The following is a 25,954-nucleotide window of genomic DNA, read 5'->3' as shown; positions in this document are numbered from 1 at the left end:
TAAAATCATTTTTAGAGGAATAATTTTTATTTTTTCAAAAGCGTGGATATTATTTTAAACTTTTTCAAAGGCGTGGTTTTTAAGAACTTTTCAAAGGCATGGTTTTTTAAGAATTTTTCCAAAGACTTTTTTTTGGCAATTCAATTTTCAAAGGCTAGCATTTTTTAAGAATTTGTCGATTTTTCAACATTTTTCTAATGACTATTCTTAGGTCAATGGGTCTTGATTTTCAATAGGTGTGAATTTAAAAAAAAAATATTCAATTCCAAACTCAATAAATAGGAATATATTTTGAAATAATTTTCCTGCGAGAATGGAATTTCTACAAACGGAAAATCCTTTGGAGCCAAAACCATTTGGCCATTTCTACAAAGCGAGGGCGTTCTAACAGCTATATTCTTGATGCCTTTTGAAATAAGTCGACCTTTTGTTGGTCTTCAATCGATTGAAGGCCTTTGATTCATCTCTTTTGGACGAAGACCTTTAAACGTATTTTTTAGGACTGACAGACTTATAAAAGTCCTCTAGAGAGAGAAGATTATTTACAGGACTCTTATAGCCCAAAGATACTGTAAGAAGGTATTCAGTAGACATGAGATAGTTTGACGATCGTCAATATTTAGAAGACCTTCCGAAAATCACTTGAGGGTTGTATAAATGTGCTTTTTGCCAAAAATAAACAGACTGTTCTTTTCCATCTCGTCTTCTTTGGACCGACAGCCCTCTTATGCATAGGCTTAAAGCCTTTGGGAGGTCTCCAAAAAGTGAGGGCCTTTTTAGGCAGCATTTCTTTTTTAAATGTCTTTGATGTTTTTTTTTTTTTTTTTGATTCAACAAATACCTATATTTTACGAACCGAAATTCTATTAAAAATGTGGTATAGGTCGAAGAATTTTATAGACCCTTTACAGATTTGTTATAGCTAAAAGATATCTTAAAAGTATTTATTTAAACAAAAATTGTTTAAAAGGCCGTTAAAAACGTTCTAATTTGCTCTATTTACAGAAAACCTTCTGAAGTCTTTTAATTGGTATTATTAGACAGAAGCTTGTCTATTGACGGAAGATCTTTTGTAGCCCTCGAAAGGCCTGTTTATAAGGCAATGGAAGTTTTGAAGGTCTGTCATAGACAACGGACCATTTTATGATATTTTATCTCCGCATGTCTTTAGTTTCTGATTTGTTTCCAAAATCTCACCATCAATGTTTTTGATAGAAGATATTTGGAGGTTTAAATATGTAAATACATCGGAGTCCACACAATACCTCCGATCTATATAAAGCCTTTGAAAGGTCAATTGTCTATCTAAGATCGTTCAAAGTTGATTTAAAACTTAGAAGGTTTTATATAGTCTTAAACTTTGAAATTTAATTAAAACTAAGGTAAACGGTAGACGTTTCAAAGATTTTCCATAGACCGAAGGCCATGTATAAACCTCGGGAGACCTTATTCTAAGACAGGGGAAGTTTGGAATATCAATGAAGACACAAAACTTTATAAATGACTTTCTTTATAGATTGTGACAAATTAAACAAGATACACTTCCGAGGAATTTTGTCTATCCACGTCATAATTTTCTAGTCTGTACCTTAAATTTTGCCCTCCACTGTTGAAAAATACTCACATAACACATCGTACGTCAATTGCACGACATCTACACAAATCTATTTCTGCGCGCTCATGAGCTTCCATAATTCATGATCTATAGTCGCTGTAATTCGTTTTGTCCATTTCCGTCATCATTGCAGTCGGCTTTTGGCGCAAACACTCTATTCTATTGTTAGCCCTCTTCGCAGTCAACCCATTGTTGCTTTTGTTGGAAGTATTTGTTTTTGTTGTTAAATGTTTTAAAGCGTGTCTTAACTGAACTTATAAACGAGAATATCCGGCGCTTTAAAATGGACTGCAATGTCAATAAATCATAGGAACTAAGTGCGAGTGTGAATATGTATGTGTGAGAGAGAGAGAGGGAGAGAGAGAATTGCGTATAATTTATGTTCTTCTATCCTAGTGTAAAAGCGAAAATCAAAGTTATGGCTAAAATGTGTGCATGTAGTGGTGGTCTATGTAAATGGAAAGAATTTAATGTGCATCGGCTTGGCTTTGCGATAGGATGCTCTTCTATACACAGACAATATTCTTTTCATATATACATACATATACAAGTGTTTATTTTGGGGATTTCGTTGTGTTCACAGTGGCTTTTTAAGCTGATTTTAATTAGAAAATGATGAGGAGTATTCTTTTTTTGGAAAAGAGTATAGAAAGAGTATGCAATATTTAAGCTTTTTAGCTTAACTTTTGTTCGTAATAATCACAAAATGTATCATCTTACACCCCATGGAATTTATAGCCTTGTAATCCATGGTATACAAATTAATTTCTGTTGGTAAGGGAGGAAAATAATGCCTTAACAAATCGCTGCATAATAAAAGCATCGTAGACTGCAGCGGATACAACAGTCTTCTCCATCAAACCCTCCCCTCTACCCTATGTCTATACATACGGGGTGAGATGAAAAAACTGCAATCAATTTCAGACTGCTGTCATTTCTAAGCCATCGCTCGTCCGACAGCTGTTAAAATTATTCCAGCGACAGATCATTATATTTTTTACAAGCCTACAAAAGGAATTTGGTGAGAATTTTCCAGAAAATAAAGTTATTCGCGATTGAATGAATTCAAGCGTGATGGTGTGATTGGTGTAATGTGACAAGTTTAAACTTGGCAAAAAAATCACAAGTGGCTATCGTTAGAGCACTGCAGCATTTAAATGTAAAAAAATCTTTTAAGTCTCGTACCATCGCTCGTTACCGTGATACTGGTAGCGTAGCCCGACGGCATGAAAGTGGACAGAAGAAAACAGCAACATCAGAAGAAATGGTTCGAAAAGTAAAGAAGCGACTTGATCGAAATCCGCATCGAAGTTGTCGAAAAATGAATTGTGAGTTGAACATATCGCAATATCCCATTTGGCAAATAGTGAAAAATGAGCTCGGGGTAAAGCCATTGAAATTTTAACAAGTTATAAAGCAGTAAGTTCGGCTGGGCCGAAATTTTAATACCCTCCACCATTTGGAACGAATTGGAAAATTTTCAAAAAATAAAATCTTTAAAAAATTCTGTTACAATTTTACCGAAGATAGTAGTTATATTGGGGTGTATACAACGTGGACCTACATAGGCATTGTTTGTCATAAGTCATTATCATATTCAAATTCGAAACTTGAAATAAACGGTGAGTAATGTTGCTTAAATCGTCAAAATATCGTATATAGGGAGGTACCGATATATCGGAGCTGTGCGAAGACCTGGACCAGCATAGACAATTTTCTGTCACAGGCTGTAGCATCCATTACGAACTTCAAATACGTCACCTCAAACAATTTCGGTGAGTATTGTACCTAAAATCACCAAAATATCGAATATAGGGAGGTACTATGGGACCTATACGAAGACCTGGACCTGCATAAACATTTTTGTCACAGATTGTAGTTCCCATTACGAACTTCAAATACCAAATTTGAAACAATTCCGGTGAATAATGTCGCTAAAATCATCAAAATACTGAATATCGGGAGGTACCCTAATATGGGGGCTATACGAAGACGTGGACCTGCACAGATAATTTTCTGTCATAGGTTGTAGTAACCATTTCGAACTTCAAATTGAAAATTTGTAACAATTCCGGTGAATAATGTCGCTAAAATCATCAATATACTGAATATCGGGAGGTACCGTTATATGGGGCTATACTAAGACGTGGACCTGCACAGATAATTTTCTGTCATAGGCTGTTGTATTCATTTCGAACATCAAATGCCAAATTTGAAACAATTCCGGTGAATAATGTCGCTGAAATCATCAAAATACCGAATATCGGGAAGGTACCGCTATATGGGGCTATATGAAAACGTGGACCTACATGGACCATTTACGAACTTAGCCTACTGGAAAAATAAACACGTGTGCAAAATTTATAGCCTTCTATCTCAATTCGTTCGAAAGATAGCGTGATTACAACAGACAGAAAACAGGCAGTCGGCAGTCTCCGATGAGAAAACATTCGTTGTCCAGAAGTTTGAGGTTGTCCAGAAGTTAAGATCAGCTAAAAATGTGCACCTTCGGTTGGCCACCAGAACTCAATCGCCAGCTATGGTGATGGTCGCTCTCCGCTCGTATGGTGATGGTCGCTCTCCGACGATGGTCGCTCTCCGCTCGTATTAATCGATCGAGGCATCAGAATAAATGCCAAATATTATCGCGAAAATATTCTGGGGGTGTATTAAAGCCTTGACACACAAACATTTTGGCCGCACACCTTGGACATTCCAACAGGACTCAGTATCAACGCACTCAGCATGCGCCACCCAAGAATGTTTACAAAATGAGGTTCCTCGCTTCATTTCCAGGGCACAATGGCTACCAAAATCTCCGGATACCAATCCGTTGGACTATTGTGTCAGGAGTATTTTGAAAAGCAAAGTTGGCACTAAAAAATGCCAAAGTGTCGATCACCTCAAGCAAGCGCTTCGCCGGGAATGGCCCAAAATAGCGCAGAGTAATATTCGGGAAGCGCGTAATGGTTTCATTTGCCGTTCGAAGGCCATAATTCGTGCCAAAGGAGACCAATTCGAACAAATCTAAACTTATTCTAACATTTTATGCTATTTTCGGAACTTTTGCTTTCGTTCAATGAAATTTAAAAAAGAAAGATTTAAAAATTATGACGTTTGGCTTTGTTGCAGTTTTTTTATCTCACCCTGTGTATCTTTTTTTCTTTTTTAAAAAATATTGAAGTGTAAAAATGTCCGGTGTAAGATTATTACTTCTAGGTGGCACAAAGGCAAAGAAAGTGAAACCCTTCCCCCCTTCCCATCCATTCCCCTGATAAAAGAAAAATATTCCCAGAATATCAAAAAAAAAAAGGAATTTTAAGACATTTTACTCTGTTTATCTCTGCAACTTCCTTTCCTTTTACTCGGTTCCTATGCAGTTTTAAGACTAGGTTTTTTTCCCTTTTCGCTCCGCCTCAAGCTGCTAAGCAACAATCTTTGGTTAATTTCCGTTTTTTTTTTCGCAAGCGCCATTTAGTTTATTTAATTTTTTTGAAATATCTTTCGCCATTCCCCGGTTGGCAGCTGCCATCTACAAAGCCATAAAACCATTCCAATACCCTCTCTCTACCCAACCAAACTGGGTCACTTGTTGTGGAGAACTAGCTGTATAGCTATTATATTCTCACATTGCCTTTGGCACAATTCCTTTGACTTTGGCTATCAGAAGTGCTGCATGGAAAATTAATCGCTCATTGTTTTCGGAGTCATTTTTCAAATGTGATTAACACTGTTTTCGGTGGTGTTGTCTGTGTGTGTGTATTTGTGTGCGTGAATAGCCGCCGCAATGGCTATTCGCATGTCCAGTGTTATTTAATAATGTGTTGCATATTTTACTGGGGAGTATGAAATATGAAATGGTTGGGGAAAGAGGGAATTTAAATCGCACTGAGACGGCAAACATTTTATGTGAAAGATCATTCACAAGGTCCTTTACACGTCCTGTACAGGGTATTCTTAGCTTGAAAGACTTCGAAAATATTTCAGTTATATATACGACTTCTTTTTAAGATAAGATGTCCACAAAAAAAATGCAACTGATATACAGGATATAAAATATCCTTTCATATTAAAGATATTTATGACAGCCTGTGAATAGAAAATTTATAAAAGTTTTCCTTTTTATATGTGACGCCCAACAGGTCCGAAATACTTATAAGTACGGAAGTCTTGGGTTACCTGGTCAAAATTGTAAACTATTTCAAGGAATTTTCTAAAAAAACAAGTTAAAAAGTATCAGTCGGTATTGCCGCAAGAGATATACCCTCAGCCTATGTTCGATTATCTAAATATATTTTGACTAGTGTTAAGGTTATTCAAACGTTTGACCCTCTATGGAGCAGATCCCGAAGGAATGGGCCAATATTGCCCATTTCCTATCGGACCCAAAATATGATATAAATATTTCGACAGATGTGCCAAGTCTAAATGGAATCGGATGTTAATTTGGCAATTTATGAGCTTCATGGGTACTCAAAATTTCAATATTTTGTGGGGGAGGTACTTGATGGAGTGGACCGATATTGTCCATTTTCACACCTGTCCTAGCACTGTTGCAAATATTAGGATTCGCAAAGTCGGAGCAAATTCGGATTAGTCTTTCTCTTTCTGTGCAATTTTTTTTTTTTTTTGAAAATTTCGACCTTTTGTGGGGGAGGTACCAGAAGGAGTGGGCCGATATTGTTCATCTTAACACCAGACCTTGGGTTAATATAAATATTGGGATGTGTGAAATTTGAAGACAATCGGACTCTTACATAACATTTTATGAGAGTTGTAATTATTCAAAATTTTGACCATTTGTGGGGGAGGTACTTGATGGAGTGGACCGATATTGCCCATTTTCACACCTGACCTAGCACTGACGCAAATATTAGGATTTGCAAAGTTGGAGCAAATTCGGATTATCCTTTCTCTTCCTGTGCAAAAAATATATTTTTTGAAAATTTCGACCTTTTGTGGGGGAGGTACCAGAAGGAGTGGGCCGATATTATTCATCTTAACACCAGACCTTGGGTTAATATAAATATTGGGATGTGTGAAATTTGAAGACAATCGGACTCTTACATAACATTTTATGAGAGTTGTAATTATTCAAAATTTTGACCATTTGTGGGGGAGGTACTTGATGGAGTGGACCGATATTGCCTATTTTCACACCTGACCTAGCACTGACGCAAATATTAGGATTTGCAAAGTTGGAGCAAATTCGGATTATCCTTTCTCTTCCTGTGCAAAAAATATATTTTTTGAAAATTTCGACCTTTTGTGGGGGAGGTACCAGAAGGAGTGGACCGATATTGCCCATCTCCGAACTCGATCTAAGTTTGACAAAAATATTACGTTGTAGCTAATTTGGACCAAATCGGATACTCCCTTCGAGAGTTATCGTGCGCACCAGCCAGCCAGACAGACAGACAGACAGACGGACGGACGGACGGACGGACGGACGGACATCGCTAGATCGACTCCAAATGTTCTGAAACGGATTTGGTCCAAAGAGACCTAGGGTCTAAAACCGTTATTTCGACTAGGCACGTTTTGGCCGTATCAAATGATATATACCCTCTGTAGCCATATGGCTGAGGGTATAAAAACATGGATTTGTTTTGGAATATTTTTTCGAAATTTCGAAATGTAATAAATATCTCATGAATCGTAGATTTTATAATATCTGTAATTTGTTTTCTAGTAACACAAAGATCTGTAAAATCGATCAATATACTCTGTGCAAATTTATCGATTTTTTCAAGCATTTTTAAAATTTATATAGCTTACTTAAAATCTTTGTAAAACATCGTTACGATTATTAAACTTTTTATAGGAGCAATTTAAAGCATTTAATTAATAGAATACACGATCGACCTAACACAAACAAAGAAAACAAGAGCAACCATCAGCATAATCATATTTTTAGCAATTAATAATTTTTCTGTCGGTGGTACATGTCTGGTGAACAAAATTAACATAATTTACATTTCAAGGGCAGCCTTTTAATTCAAGGCCAAAACAAAAAAAAAAAAAAAAACAGCAGTAAACATAAAACCCACAAATTGTGTCTAATTATAAAATAAAATATGAAGAACTAAAAAACTGTAAGTTCAGCCGAACTTTGAATATCCTCCAATCTTCGAATTTCGCAATCTTCAAAAAATAAAATCCGTTAAACATTATGTTAAAATCTTAAAAATACCGATTGTAAAAGTTATATTAGGGTCTATACGACGACATGGACCTGCATAGGTAACTTTTGTCATAACCCATTACAATATTCAAATGCGAAACTTTAAAAAATCGGTGAATAATGTAGCTAAAATCATCAAAATATCATCGGGGGTTACATGGGGGCCTATACGAAGACGTGGACCTGCATACGAAATTTTTTGTCATAGGCTGTAGTGCCCATTAAGATCTTTCAATACGAAATTTTAAATAATTCCGCTAAATGATGTCGCTAAAATCATGAAAATACCGAATATCGGGAGGTACCGTTATATAGGAGCTATACGAAGACCTGGACCTGCATAGACAATTTTCTGTCACAGGCTGTAGCCGAACTTCAAATACGACATCTCAAACAATTTCGGTGAGTATCGAACCTAAAATCATCAAAATACCGAATATAGGGAGGTACCGTTATATGGGGGCTATACGAAGACGTGAACTTGCACACCTTTACCAAAAAAAAAAAAAAAACAAATGTTCGAATTCTAATGAATCAAATTGTACACGATTTGCTCCGATCCTTCTTTATTTTTGACAGATGTTAGATACTTCTTCCAAAGCATTCTGGCTTAGGCATACAATTTGATATACAAGCACATAATCCGAAATACTGCTCATCTGCTCAAATAGTGGAATAGTTCAAAAAATTATATTACTCTATCTACAAAACCTGCAAATGCTGCTCAAAATTATCATACATCTGAATTAATCCTTTACAGGAATATCTTTTCAAAACCCTTACTGCAAATAAATCTTTTATTTAAAAAATCATTGCTTATTTTTTTTATCTCAAAACCAACTCAAAACCGCATTCAATTTATAATTTTTTTATATAAGCCATATAAAGCATTGATATAATAAAATTTGAGGAAAAATAATACATTAGCAACCTTACCAAAGAAAAAAATAGCAACCATCAGTGTAATCATATTTTCAGCAATTATTAATTATTCTTTTGATGGCGCATGTCTGCCGAAAAAAATTAGCATAATTAATATTTCAAGGGCGATTTTTTGTTCAAGTCCAAAACAAACAAGAAAACAGCAGCAAAAATATAAACCCACAAATTGTGTCTAATTATAAAATAAAAAACAAAATTAAACCAGTAAAGAAAGTCGTAAAGTCGGGCGGGGCCGATTTTATGATACCCTACACCACTTTGCTAATTTAGTTTAACTTAAAAATTAAAAGTTTTTATGGGAGAATTCAATCATACACGCTATGATTATAATTATAATTTAAAATTCAAAGGACTAAATATGCCGGCTGCATATTACGGCTGTGGGTAACAAATACAATAAATCGGATGAACAATATATATGGGAGCTATAACTATATCTGAACCGATCTTCACCAAATTTGGCATACTAGCTTCTAGACTAAATTCGGTCATATGTGCCAAATTCCATCCCCTTTAGACAAACATTAGACGTTTGGTGCACAATAAATGGTAAATCGGACGAAGTTATATATGGGAGCTATATCCAAATCTGAACCGATCTCGATAAAATTTACCAAAGGTATTTCTGAGCTGCATTTGATATATTTCCCCAAATATTGTTGTTACAGAGTGCATATTACGGCTGCGGAGGACAAAAATAACAAAGCGGATGAACAGTATATATGGGAGCTATAGCTATATCTGAACCGATTTCGATAAAATTTGGCATACTTGTTTTCAGGCCTAATTTGGTTGTATGTTCAAAATTCCATACTATTCGGGCTGATATTACACGTTTGGTGCACAATAAAAGGCAAATCGGACGAAGATATATATAGGAGCTATATCGAAATTTTTACCGATTATCTCCAATTTTAATAGGGTTCGTCCTTGGGCCAAACAAATGTTGTTTGCAAAATTTCATATCAATCGGATAATAAATGCTACCTGCATTTTGTTCACAAGAATACATGGACAGACGGACGGACGGACAGACGGACTGACATGCATAAATCAACTCAGAAAGTGATTCTATGCAGATTATCAAAAGGAACTATGGGTCTAACTCGTTTCCTTTTGCCTGTTACAAACAAATGCACAAAGACATAATACCCTGACCCTGATCTACACTTTGGTATTTTTTAGTGCCAACCTTGCTTTCCAAAATACTCCAGACACAATAGTCCAACGGATTGGTTTCTGGAGATTTTTTTGGCCATTGTGCGCTGGAAAGGAAGAGGGGAACCTTATTTTGAAACCATTCTTGGGGGGCGCGTGCTGAGTGCGATGGTGCTGAGTAATGTTGGAATGTCCAAGGTCTGCGACCAAGCTTACTTATACACCCTCCAGAATATTTTCGCGATAATATTCGGCATTTATTCTAATGTCAGGGTCGATTAATACGAGCGGAGAGCGACTAAGGCTGTTATGTGGGCACACACCATCACCATGGTCGGCGCCTGAGTACTGGTGGCCAACCGAAGATGCACATTTTCAGCTGACCTCTTTGGCAAGTAAACACGATCATGTTGTTTGTTTACAAACTGCAGGACAACGAATGTTTTCTCATCGGAGAAAACCAAATTCGGCAGTTCACCACTTTCGCCCCAGCGAAACAACTCTTTGGCTCTTTTGAGTCTATTTTCTTTCTGTTGCGGTGTAAGTTCTTGCAATTTTTGGAATATCAATGACTTTTCCCCGAGCTTATTTTGTCAAAATTTTCCGAATGGAATATTGCGATATCTTCAGCTCACGAGCCATTTTTCGGCCACTGTGACGCGGTTTTCCATCAAGTCGCTTCTTTACTTTTCGAACAATTTCTGCTGATGTTGCTATTCACACTTAAATGCTGGAGAACTCTAACGATATCCACGTATGGTATTCTAGCCAAATTTGAAGAAATCACACTGTCAAGCTTAAATTCCATCACCAATATTTTTTTATCTGAAAAATTCTCACCAAAATGCTTTTGTCTCACCAAATGCTTTTTTTGTACAATATAATGAGCTGTCACTGGAATAATTTTAGCAGCTGTCGGACGAGTGGCTTAGAAATTACAGCAGTCTGACGTTGGTTGCAGTTTTTTCATGTCACCCTGTATTCTTATATTTATGTAATATTTAGTCCTGTTAAAAAAAGGATCGGTCCTTTTTTCCCATTTTCCACAATGGGCTAACATGTTACGAACTTATAATTCAATGCAACATAACCGAACGATTTTCTAAATATCTCAAAAAAGGGCAGGGCAATAAAATTCTTCCACGCTTAGAACTTTACTGGTCAACTCTTTCTATAACCTACACTACCAATAGTTAGAATTTTTAAATGAAATAATATTCAGTCTATATTAGATCTAGTGCCTGGTAACTTCAGATGCCTAATTTCACTTCAATAAATCACGAAAATATTAACAAAAATTATTTTTTTCCGCTCAAAATATTTATATAAAAATTTATATATAAATGTGGAAAATACTTACCCCATTTAAAGTTTTCACATTGTGCAGGGCATCTTGAGCTTTTAAGGCAGCACGGCGGGTATAAAATGTCACAAAACAACAACCTGCAAAGAAATCGGAAAATAACGGAAGAAAGGAGATGAATAAAAACAATTGGACCATCATCAGCAAGAAAACGTTTTGGGATACCAAAAACGAAAAAAAAAACAACAACAAGAACAACTTAAAATAAAGTGGACTAAATAAATGTAATAAAAAGGAATTATGGTTGTGAAACAAAAAAAAATGAAAGGAAAGGAAAAAAACGTTCAGGAATTTGGTTGTCCTTATTGGTTTTGTAAGCTTAAAAAATGTTTGCCGCATCAAAAAAAGAAGAACGCTTAAAAAAGGAAACCAACTAAAACGGACACCGACACACACACACACACCGCTGTATAAAATATTAATATTCACAATTTTTAGGGATTCCTTGTAATAGAAATGTGTAAGTGTGTGTGTGTGTGCGTTACTGCGTATAAATAAATATTGCCGCATAGCTACGGCAAAAGGCGGGTGCATTTCTCTGTTTCATTTTTTTTTTTTGTTTCTTAAGTAAACTAAGGTTCGCCTGGGGTCACTTCACCCCAAAAGGTCATTTCGGTTCAAGAATTTATGTTTTACGAGTCCACTAAATATTTCCTTAATTCCGTTTTTTTAAAGTCATTTGTAATGCAGGCACTTTCACACAATTTATGAACATCATCGACGTGCGAAAGGAAATGCCAAAAGAAAATTTAATGACTTGACCGTTGCCATTTTGATTTGCAAATTCTAGACACGTTTCGGTGATTATTGGCTTGTTTTAAATGCAAATTTTAGCTGATTGAAAGGGGGTGGGGTTATTTTTTTTGCTTTTGGCTTTCGGAAATTAATGGCTTTAAGGTTTTTGTTTAGCAGTTGAGCAGCATAATCGTTTTAATGAGTAAAAATTATTGTCAGGATTAATAGACTTTTTTTTTTGAGGATGAATTGATTCTTGGAAGAACTCAAATAGAAAAAATAAACAATTGTTCAAAATATAAGCGTCTTTAAATAGATCCTTTAACAAATCTAAGGTGGTGATAGGCCGATTTTTTAATGACCAAAACACCACAATTGAGGTACCTTTGCAGAAAACAAGAAAATATTTGAGAACCAAGAAGGATTTTTATTGACTTTTCGCGGATCGTATTTCTTACAGGATTTTTTTAAGCTTTGTGAAAATTTTTCAATATTTCATGTTCACAAAGAATATTGTTTGCGCATTTTTATACAAGGACCGACAGGGTTTAGATATTTCAGAAATTTGCTTGGCGTGTCAATTTACACCATAGTATGGGGGGTATATTAAATCTGTCACTCCGTCTCTAACACCTCGAAATATAAATTTTAGACCCCACAAAGTATATATTCTTGATCAGCATAAGGTTCTACGTCGATTTAATGACAACCGTCCGTCTGTCAGGTACATGTCTTCATATAGCTCTCATATAACAGTACCTCCCTATATTCCGTATTTTGATGATTTTAGCGACATTATTCACGGGAATTGTTTCATATTTTATGTTTGAATTTCCTAATAGGTACTGCAGTCTATGACAGAATATTGTCCTTGCGGGTCCAGGTCATCGTATAGCCCCCCTATATCGGTACCTCCCAATATTCGGTATTTTGCTGATATCAGCGACATTAGTCAACAGAACAGTTTCATATTTCGTATTTGCAACCGGGTTTTACAGCCTGTGGCAGGAAATTGCAGGTCCACGTCTTCGTATAGCCCCAAAATAACGGTAACTCCCTATACACGGAATTGTTAAGATTTTAACAAAATTTATAAAGAATTCTATTTTTTATTTATTTTTTAATTTACAAATTCTATCCATATGGTGGAGGGTATTCAAAGTTCGGCCCGGCTTATTCACCTGTTTATGATTAAAAAACACAATTTTTTTATTTTTTAATGACAGTAAGAATTTTTTTTTTCTAAACATGTTCTATTTTAGGCATTTTTTAGGCTTTGGCTTTTAGTAAAATTTGAAACAAATTTACTTACTGCCTACATTTATTGAATTTTTATGGCATACATTTTTAGTCTATAAAGACATAGATTTTTTTTAAAGTGTGATTTTTTTTTGCATTTTTAAATCCGGATTCTCCTATACATTTTTAAAGCATACGTTTTTGGAAATTTGTAGATTTTTGAGGAAGGAATATAACTTAATGTTGTTAGTGATTTTGTAAAATGCAGCGTAGGTTTGGATATTTCAGAATTTTATTTGGACTATCAATATGGCCTTTTGTGACTTTTTGTAAATAGAAAATGAACCGTGTTTTTTGTAATTTTTAAAGGGTTAGTTTTTTGAAGGACTGTCAGCGTGTTTTATTTTTAAGCCGTTTTTTTTTTTTTTTTTTTTTTTTTTATATTGTTTAGGAGTTGTCTTTTTAATAAATTTTTAAACAAATGTACTTAAAGCGTACATTTTGAATTTTGAAGGCGTGGAATTTTTTAAGATTTATTTTTTTTTTTGCATCTTTAACACTCGATCTCTTTTTTTATAAGGTGTACATTTTGGGAAATTTTAAAAAATTTTTAAGTTAGGATATTTTTTAATTTTTTTAAGGATTTTGTAAAATTTGTATTATGACGTAATTTCTATAAATTTTTTTCTAATTTATTAGGCTACAGCTACAGAGGGAATATATCATTTGATATGGCCTGATCCAAATAATGGCCTTGGTCTCTTTGTACCAAATCCGTTTCAGGACATTTGGAGTCGATCTAGCGATGTGCGTTGGTTCGTTTGTCTGTCTGGCTGCCTGGTGTGCACAATAACTCTCAAAGGAAGTATCCGATTTCGTCCAAACTTGCTACATTGTATTAGGATTATTAAACTTAGATCGAGTTCGGTGATGTGTAATATCGGTCCACTCTCTCTGGTACCTCCCCCACAAAAGATCGAAATTTTCAATGAAAATATTTTACTGTACATCCATTTTTCCTCAACTTCACAAATACTAATATTTCCATCAGTGCTTGGTGAAATGCGAAAATGGACAATATCGGCTAACTCCATCAAGTACCTCCCCCACAAGGGTTAAACATTTTGAATAATTTAAACTCTTATAAAATGTGATTTGAGAGTCCGAATGTGTTCAAATTACACACATCAAAATATTTCTACTAACTCAGGGTCTGGTGTGAAAAAGAATATATCGGTTCATTCCCTCTGGTACCTCTCCCACAAAGGGTCAGTTCAAATTTTGAATGTCCATGTCCAAGCTCATAAAATACGAAATTAACATCCAATTCCATTCAGACTTGGTACATCTCAATATTGTTATCAGTAATGAAGATGGTAGAGATCGGACCATTCCTTTGGGTACCTCCCCCACAAAGGGTCAAAGATTTGGATAACCAAAACGATTATAAAATCAGAAATAGGCATCCGCGTTTCTCAATCTTTCACACATCCCATTATTTCTACTAACAGTAGATCTGATGTAATGATAGGATATAACGATCGTCTCCTTCTGGTACTTTCCCCGCAAAGGGTCAACATTTTGAATATCCATGAAGATCATATAACGCGAAACTAAGATCCGATTCCACAATTAATCAGTCAATCCATACTTGTATCTCTCTTAACTGGCGATACAAGTCGGCGATTCTTTACGACTTGCTATATCTAAATATTTCTCTCAACCAGAACCCTGAGATGAATATGGAAATTCTAATTTCGCTTAAAATGCGATATAAATCTTCGATTTTCGTGTAATTTTGACCATACCTATATATTTTTCTGTATTAGATGAAGTGTGTATTTTTTCTGTATTAGATGAAAATGGAAAATGGTCGACTATATCTGGTACCTCAAATACATTTCAACATTTTCTCATATTAAGTGAAGGTAGTAACCAATATAGCCAAAACCTGGCATGTTGCAATATTTATATCAATATTTATGTAGGTTCGATACGAAATGGACAATATTGGTCCATTCCTTCGGAACCTACTCCATAGGGGGTCAACAATTTGAACAATCATAACAGAAGTCAAAATATGCTTAAAAAGTCTAACATTGGTTCAGGGTATACATCTGCCGGCAAAACTAACCAATTCTTTATAATTTGTTTTTTTATAGAACAAATTATCTCGATATTTGAGTAGAATTTTTATCAATGATGAAGTTTAGATACAGGGTTGCCCATATTCGACGGACCCATCTGGCAACGCCATTACTTTTGACAGAGATGTCACATCGCTTAATGACATACTGCGTTTGAAGCGTCAGTCGAAGCAGATTTTTACCATGAACCAATACACGCCACACGAGCGCTCTGAAATAGTTGAAATTTACAAGAAGTCAATTGTGAAAACTCAACGAGCTTTGAAAACATTAAAAAATGTGAGAAGTGCGCCTTCTAAGAACACCATTAAGTGTTTGTACGAAAAATTTTCGACTGGTAAGGCTCTTTCTAATCCGAAGAGGCCATATAAAAGTCGACCAATGCGATCGGCCGAGAATATCGCTGCCGTACGAGCCAGTGTTGAGAGGTCCCCAAGAACTTCCCAAAAACGCCGTTCTCAGCAGTTGGGCATGGCTCGGTCCACCTTACAACGGATTATTCGCATTGATTTCATTTGTTCCCGTACAAAATTCAATTGACGCAAAGAATGCTGCCTGCGGACAAGCCTCGTCGATTGGAATGGGCAATGGGTCCGTCGAATATGGGCAACCCTATTATATTATTATTATATATATATATATTTCCAGCAAAAGCAGTGGAGCTGATTGAATTTTTACAAATTCCGCTCTCTTCCAACACACCATTAATATCAGGATATTTTTGAGCCAATCCTGTTCACATGGGACAGAATTAGTACTGTGAATGAAAATTAATAAACATTTCCGAATTATTGGGTCATCATTCCCACAAATCATGCATTACTCATTATTCATAGAATACCCTCTTTGAAAAATTCGTTCCAAGCCAAGATCGACTTAAAGAATTCATGCTTATTCAATTTCCTTCAATATAGCCCGTTGGCATGTCGTTACTGCTTTTGCCATCTTCTTCGTCTTCCCCTCACGCATAGCCATGTTGTGTCCGTTCACATTTTCTTTGTGGATAGCTTGTAGCACCTCTGCAGGACATTATTCTTGAGTCTATTAAAAAAAGGTAGATGCATTTGCCTGTGAGAAATCCTAGATACAGGGGTATGCGTGCGTGTGTTACTGTAATGCTGGATCGCAGGACGCCATGGCATACAGTGGGTATTCAATAAAACCTCCCTTAATTATAAACAAGTAAAAAAATATTAAGTTCGGCCAGGCCAAACTTTTAATACCTCCCACCTTAGGGTAAAGGAAATATTAGAGCCCATTATGACCCACATATACCAATTTTTAGACATATTCATGGGAAAATGTGCCAAAAATCATCAAAATACCGAATATCGGGAAATACGGCTATATGGGGCTATACAAAAACGTGGACCTATACATACAGTGTTTCTCCAAAAGAGCTAGAACCCATTAAGACCAACAAATACCTATTTCTAGACAAATCCGTAAAAAATGTGGCAAAAATTATCAAATTACCGAATATCGGATGTATGTACTATACCAAACCGTGGACCTATATATACAATGTTTCGCCACACGAACTAGGACCCATTATGACCTACAAATACCAATTTTTAGACAAATCAGTGAAAAAATGTGGCAAAAACCATCAAAATACCGAATATCGGGAGGTACCGTTATATGGGGGCTATACCAAATCGTGGACCCTTACATGCAATGTTTCGTTACCGGAGCTGGAACCCATTATGACCAACAAATGCCAATTTTTAGACAAATCTATGAAAAAGTGTGGCAAAAACCATCGAAATACCGAATATCGGGAGGTACCGTTATATGGGGACTATACCAAAACGTGCACCGATGTATCTTATTTTCAATACCAACCATCCTAGACACAATACAAATTGATCTGCTAAGTTTTGGCGCTCTACATCAAATAATGTGGGCTTTATCGTGACTTCAACAGACAGACGGACAGAGAGATAGAGGCACAGACAGACAGACGGACATCGTTAAATCGACTTTAGAATTTTATGCTGATTATGAATATATATACTTTAAGGGGTCTACGATGAATATTTAAGGATGTTACAAACGGAATGACAAAGTTAATATCTCCTCCTCCTTTCCAAGGTGGAGGGTATAAAAAATGCAAAAAAAAAAGAATTTCTTCAAGACTTTTCGTTTAAGGTGCTATATTGAAATTTTGAAAATTAATCATTATTTTATTCATTGATCTCATTGAATGAGCCTCAAACTGGTTCCACTGTTCTACAACCTCACACTTGCTGCTTCGTCAGACAGGACATCATTGATTATGATCATTCAAAGAATAATGGTAGAATAAAAACGAACCCGTAAAGGAGCAACAACTTTAACAGTAATATTCTTGTAAAGCAAAATACACTAAACACTCACCATTGCACACACACACACACGCACGTTTACACACAAACATACACACATGCTCGCAGCAACACATGCTATGAAGGACAAGTTCTTATACCATAGGATACCATTTGGTTAACTCTCCGGCAAAGACAACGCAATGCTGTCTGTACAACCTTTTGTGTGAAAGAGAGAGAGAGTGTGTGTGTTCATTGTCTGCAGTGTGTGTATATGTGTGTGATATGTGTGTGTGCTATGTGCGTGTTGTATTGTCGCTGATACAATTGTTGTTATTGCTGTAGTTCATGTTTTGTATACTGCTGCTGTTACTGCTGCTGTTATCTGTATTATATTAAGTCAGGGGATACTGATTTATTTAAGTTCGATTAATTCGTTTCCTGTACGTGTTCATTCAGCATCAAATCGATATAGACTGGAGCAGTAGCATAAGCAGAAGAAGCTGAAGCTTACAGCCAGTCTGTCTGTCTGGTATTCATAGAAAGTGTGTATGTGAGTTTGTGTGTGGGTAGCAAATACGGAAAGACAAAGGATTCGTTTATCTCTTCCATGTGGGGAGGTTAGTCTCTATTGAGTCTTTGCAAGGAATTTCGAAAGATATGAACTAAGAAATACATAGACTAGGGATTACTGTTACAGAAAAGGAGAAGCAACAAAAAATCGTACATGCATGTATGAATCTGACACCAACAGATATGAAAGGATTGTTGCTTAAATTTTTTGTTTCATTGTTTCGAGTTATTACGGAATAGTTAAAGTCGTTATAATGTGATACAATTTTAAAGAGTGAAGAATATGATCTCGGAATTTTGAAAAGTAGTGGAACAAAATATTTCAACATTTTATAAGAGAAAAAAAATCAAAGATAATGACGACGGTTAACCGGCCTAAATACAAACTTAATTTTCCTTTTTTCCCAAAATCCCTGAAATTTAATATGAATATTCTTGTAAAATATATATTTTTTCCAGTTGTGTTCCCCATGGGAAATCTAACGAGGAGCTTTAAGGTTCTAATTAACTTTTGGGGAAACTGTTACATGAGAGCCATTCTAAACCCACAATTTTTGCCAGGATGGGTGCATGAATTTCCATTCAATTTTTTAAGGCATGTATTTTTAAATAAATATTTTGAATAGTTTCTATTATTTTTTTAAGTTATGGGCTCTTAGTAAATTTGTTCAAAAAACAAGAAGACACTATTAGAGAATTTGAAATTGGAAAAAAAATATTTCAAGAATCTACTAAGAGTGGATTCTTAAGATTGATTTTTTTTTATTGATAATTGAAGTGTGATCTTTTTATTACATTTAAGCTAAAAAACTCTTGGAGTTTTCGAAAAAATTCAGATAACAATAAGACGCGGCATTGAATTTTTAGTAAATTTTTCCAAGACCAACAAGGCGGGGATTTTAATAGAATATTTCAGAAACCTATAGAACGTGCATATTTTAGAAAAATATTCCAAGAGACTAAAAGTGTGATTTTCCTCAAGTATCACATAAGTGTAAGTTTTTCGAGATATTTCTCTCAAGCACTTATACGGAGATAGTGTTTATAGATATTATCAGTAACAAACCAGTTTTGAAATTTCATTAAGGACATACTATGTGCGAATTTTTTAGACATTTTCTATTTAAATTTTTACTTTAAAGATAAAAAATTGGATTTTTTTAAACAGTGGAGCAAAATGACCGATTTTTTTTTTTTAAATTTTTTGTCGAGGACCGAAATAGGCGCGAAATTTTTTAGAACTAATGAGCAAGGAATCGTAAGAAAACAATTTTAAGTTCAAAAACAAGTGGACCTCTAGGATTATTTGACGACCGACGGATTAAAAAACAAGTAAAAAAGTTCGTATTTTCTACCCAGTAAGTTCGACCGGGTTGAACTTTAAATGCCCCCCATCATTAGGATGGAATATGGAAATTTTCAGAAAAAAAAAATTGCAAAATGCTGTTAAAATCATAATAATACCGTATACAGGGTGAGATAAAAAAAAAACTGTAACAAAGTCAAATGCCATAATTTTTACATTTTTTTTAATTGTATTAAATGAAAGCAAAAAATGTCGGAAATAAGATCAAATTTTAGAATAATTTTAGATTTGTTCGAATTGGTCACCTTTGGCACGATTTATGGCCTTCAAATTGCCAATGAAACCGTCACACGCTGCGTGAATGTTGCTCTGCGGTATTTTAGCCCATTCCCGGCAAAGCGCTTGCTTGAGGTGATCGACACCTTGGTCTTTTAGTGCTAACCTTGCTTTCCAAAATCCTCTAGGCACAGTAGTCCAACGGATTGGTGTCTCGAGATTTTGGTGGCTTTTGTGCGCTGGAAATGAAGCGAGGAACGTCATTTTGTAACCATTCTTGGCGCGTGCTGAGTCCGGGTCTGCGGCCAAAATGTTTGCGTGCCCAAGGCTATAATACACCCTCCACAATATTTTCGATAATATTTATTCTGATGCCACGGTCGATTAATACAAGCGGAGAGCGACCATCGGCTGTTATGGCGGCCTACATCATTACCATGACCAACCGAAGGTGCACATTTTCAGCTGACCTCTTTGGCAAGTAAACACGATCATTTTGTTTGTTTACAAACTGCAGGACAACGAATGTTTTCTCATCGGAGAATACCAAATGCGGCAGTTCACCACTTTCAGCCAAGCGAATCGCTACCAGTATCACGGTAACGAGCGATGGTACGAGAGACAAAAGATTTATTCACATTTAAATGCTGGAATGCTCTAACGATAGCCACTTGTGGTCTTCCAGCCAAGTATAAATATATCACACTATCACGCTTGAATTCCATCGCGAATAACTTTTTTTCTGGATATTTCTCACCAAAATGATTTTGTAGGCTTGTAAACAATAAAATAAGCTGTCACTGGAATAATTTTAACAGCTGTCTGACGAGTGGCTTAGAAATGACAGCAGTCTGAAATTGGTTGCAGTTGTTTCATCTCATCCTGTATATTCTCCATCCGAATATGTCAGCCCAATTTAGTAAATATCGGGACGTACGTTTCCATTTAGCGGAAGTCTGTTCTGATATTCTTTTATATAATCCTTCTCGAAGCAATGTTGTAAAAGATGGTATAAAAGATAAAAGTATATCCCTCAAATTTCGTGAAAATCGATTCAGAATTGGATATGCCTACGACATATTAGTTCCCTCTGAAGCCAAATTAAAACTGCTCTTAAGGCATAGGTTGATTGGTGGTATGATCTACTTCAAATAATTTTTTTTGTTACGGGAGCTTCACTAAATATACGTAATGGTGTAGGCTTTTTTTAAGGCGGAGATTTTTCTTGAAATTTTTCAAAAGCCTAATTTTTTAAGAATTATTCACAAAGTTTTTTCATTATTTTTTTTTAAATTTATTAATTTTTGTTTTTTTTTTTTTAATATTTTGAATTTGAGTTTTTCTACAATTTGCCTCATGGTGTTGATTTTTCATAGAAGTTTTTAAAGGCTCACTTCAAGGCATGGTTTTTTGAGACTTTTGTATAGGTTTTTTAACGATTACCAAAGCAATAATCATGAATTTATTTTTTTAAAGATTTACAATTAAAAATTAGGTGGGCATTTTAATTATAAATAATAAATGAACGTTTATGAATTTTTTCAATGGTTATGTAGAGGAAAACATTATCCGTCGGTGCAGCGCTCTCTCGACATAATGTAGCGCTGTGATAAAAAAATCGAATTTCCCGAACACAACCTCAATTTTTCACTTTTATGAAATTATCTAGCATATGCATACGATAACTCTCGGGGAGAGTATTTGGTTTGGTCTAAACTTCCTCATTGAACTATAGTCATCAAATCTAGAAAGTTTCGAAAGGACAACTTCAATACAACAAAACAGGCCTTTTAATTGACTAGTTTTTGGAAAAATTTTAGATCGTCTATAATTTGACGAAATTTTCCGATTTGTTTTAGTTTTGGTGTGTTGGCCAGAAGCCAAGATTTTTTTATATATTTTTTTCGTGGTCACCCAGTCAAAAATCGTGTATTTTAAGATGTTTCAACGATTTCCTGTCGAAAAGTTGTGAATTTTAAATTGGGTTTCTTATGATATTTTTTCAAGGTCTTCTCTTCACAAAAATCGTTCATCTTTTATTCATTGCATTCATTATTAACAATTTTGGATCTCTTACAACGTTTTCAAAACAATTTTTTTCACATCGCAACAGAAAAATTCTGAAATTTTAATGTTAACAAATTTTACTTAAAAATCCCCTTAACACCTCGCCCCCAAAACCTGTCATAAATTTACAAACAAAAAAAAATATATATTTTTTCCAAACATTCCTCCCTTACCTCAGACTCCATAACACAAAACAAATTCTCTCCTCCCCCACTCACTTTCTCCCTCCCAAAAAAATGACCAAGTAAGTGGTGTATTGAACAATTTCTAAGAAAACAAAAATTTAGATATTCGAATACGTATGTTTATGAAACTACAACAAACATGAAAATCGATGAGTGGCACGAGCAGCAGCAGCAGCAGTAAAAGTTTCTCTCTGTATTTGGCAGGACACAGAGCGGAAAATAATTTCCATAGATAAGTTAAAAATATACAATCTTCACAATAGCAACAACAACATCAAGTCATGATACAAATAAACCAACAAACAAATACAAAATAGAATACAATAAAAACAACAGAACAATGGCAGAACAGCAGATACAACTGCCAGCGCAACAATGCCATCTCAGAAAAATATCTGAATTGAGAACAAAACGAAAAAGAAAAAACCAAAAAAAAGATTTATAAACTTTTTCCAAATGTCTCACATTGTAAACTTATTTGCTGTTAGAATTAATGGCAACTTTAGGAAATAAATAAGTAAAGAGGATTGGAGGCAAAGCAACAACAAAAATACAACAACGGCAACAACAATGAACAACGAACTTTTCATTGAAGATACTTTAGAAGTTCAAATTGGATAGATGAACAGTGGTTGAATGGGGGCAAAAATACATCTTCAAAAGGGGGTTTGTTTTAAATAACACACAGGAAGTCCTGCTTCGAAGGGAGACTCTTAAAAGGAGAATCATCAAAGGGCATTTAAAAACCAAAATATTTTTTTTTTTTTTGTCTGAGGATGGATTGAAAAAAGCGTTCTAGCTATTGAAGATGTGGAAAATAATGTTGATCACCCTACAAGGGTCATTTAAATAAAATCTGCAAAAGACGACCGTTTAAAGGCCTTCCATCTAAAGAGGACCTCCAAACTATCCATAAATGAAGAAATGTTATCAAAAGCAGATGTTTTATCTGTGTAGGAGACCATCAAAATGACCACAATATGTCAAAGCTATTAAAAATTCCGCTGTTCGAAAACAACGTTTTTTGTAAAAAAAACTGGTTTAGCGTTAAAATGCCGACAAATGATTTTATGTTGGTAGACTTCTAGCATATTAAGTCCTCTGTCTTTAGAAGAACTCCGGATGGTTATCTCCTTTGAAAGAATCCAAAACATACTCTATGTACCAACAACTCTGTAGCTAAAACCTCCAAAGGGTTTTTCTATATCACAGACCCCCAGAGATCTTCTCCAAAAAGCCTCCAAAAGTATTTCATCCTCCAAAAGTCCTCTAAAAATATCAGAATGGTCTTATAGCTCCGAAAAACCTTAAAAACTTTTTTAGCTTTGGAAAACTTCTGAAAGAATGATACTTAAAGGTTCTTCAAACTCTTGAATAACTTTGAATATTCTTAAAGAGCCAAAAGTATTTCTTTCTCCAAAAGTCCTCGAAAAATGTCGAAATGGTCTTATAGGTACGAAAAAAACATTTTCAGCTTCGAAAAACCTCTGAAAGGAAGACATGCAAAAATTCTCCAAATTCAAGAAGACTTTCGAATACTGTTAAGGAACTATCAAAGCTCATCATCTCTGGAAGACCTTCTAAAAAACTACAAACTCTACAAGACATCTGAAGACATCCAGTTTTGGAAGAACAACGAATGACCTTGTAGCTCTGAAAGGCCCCCAAAAAATGTTATCAGCTGTAGAAAGCATGTGAAAGGCATTCTAGCATTGGAAAGCAATTAAAGCTATATAATTCCTCTGAATGGTTTACAAATCCCTAGCGATTTCGAAAACCGTATAACTAAAGACGGCCTCTGAAAGCTTTATAAACTCTCTAGAAGCCATCCGAAAGGACTTCTTACTTACGGAAGCTATTCAAACTCTAGGGATCCTCTAAAAGGTTTTCTTGCTTTGAAAAACCTTTAAATAGCTTCTGGCTATGGAAGACACCCAAAGAGTTTTTAAGGTTTAGAAGAAATACAAGAAGCCTTCTAGCAGGGAAAGACCGCTAGAAGCTCATGAAATTTAAGACCAAATCACAAAAGTTTTCTAGCGCTATATGACCTTTGAAAGCTCTTCGTCTAGAAGACATTCGAAAGGAATTTTTACCGTAGAAGACTCAGGAAAACTCTTTAAACTCTAGAATAGATCCGAAAGATCTTTTAGCTTTGGATCTCCTTCAAATTGGCTTCTAGCCCTGGAACACACCCAAAAAGTCGTTTAGCATAAAATAAATCCAAAAAGCCCTTCTGCTTTAGAAAATATCGACAAACTCGTCGATCTTTAGATGTCATTAAAAAAGTTTTCTAGCTGAAGAAAATCTGTTACTGTTCTTGAAGTTTCAAAATACCTTCTAAGGTCCATCGGAATTTTTTCGAGCTCTGGAAGAATTTAAGCTCTGAAAATCTCCAAAATGTTTTCTAGCTCTCGAAGATATCTGAAAGATCTTCAAGGTTTAGTAAACCTTCGTACCATATTCTAACTACCTTCGTACCTCCCAAAAGTCTTCTATTTTTTGAAATTTTGTTAAAGTTATAAAATTTGCAGGAGATCTCCTTCCATCGACGTACCCAGAAGTTCATTTAGAAATGTCGTAGAGTGAGGGGCAACAAAAAGAAGTTGTTTTTTTATTATCGGAACCTCACTCCCAAAAACCACTTCCATGGCATGACTCAACCCTGAGCCCTTAGGTATGGACGAACCTCCAAAAAGTCTTTAGAAGGTTTCTAAAAGTTCTACAATTTACCGTAGACCTCTTATATTCCTTCCATCGACATACCCAGAAAGTTAATTTCGAAACGTCGTCGAGGGTAGGGGGCAACAACAACAAATGTTTTTCTTGTGACCTTGTCCCCGAAACCCCCCTTTCACGGTGTGATTCGTTTAATCCTAAGTCCTTATATGTAGCAGAACCTCCAAATCAAACAGTCTTCTATCTGATTTCTTTATAGCTCTGCAATCTGTAGGTGACCTCTTATAATCCTTCCATCGAGGTACCCAGAAGTTGATTTAGGAAATTCTACGAGAGAAGGATACATTTTTTCTCGGGCCCTTGCCCCGAAAACCTCCTCCCATGGCTTCGATCCTGATATATAGAAGATTCTTGGAATGACTTGTTGCCGTCGACATCTCCAAAAAGTTAGCTATCTGTAAAATACCTCCAAAAATGTTTCAATCTATAAAAATAAAGTTTTGTTAGAAAAAGGCATCCAAGGAACATCTATTGTCATCTTTCCATAAAAGACCACAAAATAGTTTCTAAGGTAAAAAAAAATCTGCCAAAGGATTTTCCATTCTTATAAAACCTTCCAAATGATATACTATAAAAAAGTGATTTCATCGAAGCCGGAAAGATATTATTTTAGCAGAAACCCCTCAAACATTCTACTTTCAACTCTATACAAATGTAGAAAATATTTCGAATGCTCCTCTACTCTAATAAGGCCTCTAAAAGATTTTCTAATCGTAAAAGGCATCTAAAAGGTATTCTCCGCAAAGAAAACCTCCTCATATAGAATACATCAAGAGTTCTGCTTTCTACCTCCAACCCGTTGATAGATCTCATATTTGCTGAAATCGTCCGAAATGTTCTTCTTTGTCAGACCTAAAACATGTATTCTATCTATGTATGACCCCAAAGAGAGGAAGAATTGTATTTATCTCAATAAAAAGTCCGCCATAGGGTATTATGTCTTTATATAGGAGATATTTCGAAAATGTTCTATATATTTCTTCAGCTATGAAAGATCTTCATATGGTCTTCAATATATAGAAGACATATGCAATGTAAAAAGTATTTTAAGCCGTAGACACTTTTCCCATTGGGGACCTGCAAATATATACTTTAAATGGGAGGCCTGCAAAAGATATGTGT

At 35.2% G+C, this 25,954-nt stretch overlaps 1 protein-coding gene across 5 annotated transcripts in view; it reads right to left on the bottom strand.

Annotated features, from left to right (window-relative positions):
- The window catches only part of LOC101889061 (CUGBP Elav-like family member 2), a 335,948-nt gene that overhangs the window by 155,518 nt on the left and 154,476 nt on the right, over nt 1-25,954 (bottom strand). For all 5 annotated transcript variants that reach the window (XM_059124555.1, XM_059124557.1, XM_059124556.1 and 2 more), the window contains exon 3: nt 11,260-11,342. In XM_059124555.1, the coding sequence (XP_058980538.1) occupies nt 11,260-11,342 (83 nt within the window). The remainder of the gene's footprint in view (nt 1-11,259; nt 11,343-25,954) is intronic.

Source organism: Musca domestica, unplaced genomic scaffold (genome assembly GCF_030504385.1).
Source record: "Musca domestica strain aabys unplaced genomic scaffold, Musca_domestica.polishedcontigs.V.1.1 3, whole genome shotgun sequence".
NCBI lineage: Eukaryota > Metazoa > Arthropoda > Insecta > Diptera > Muscidae > Musca > Musca domestica.
Note: the sequence above shows the minus strand (reverse complement) of the source record. Positions and strands in the feature narration are given on the sequence as shown.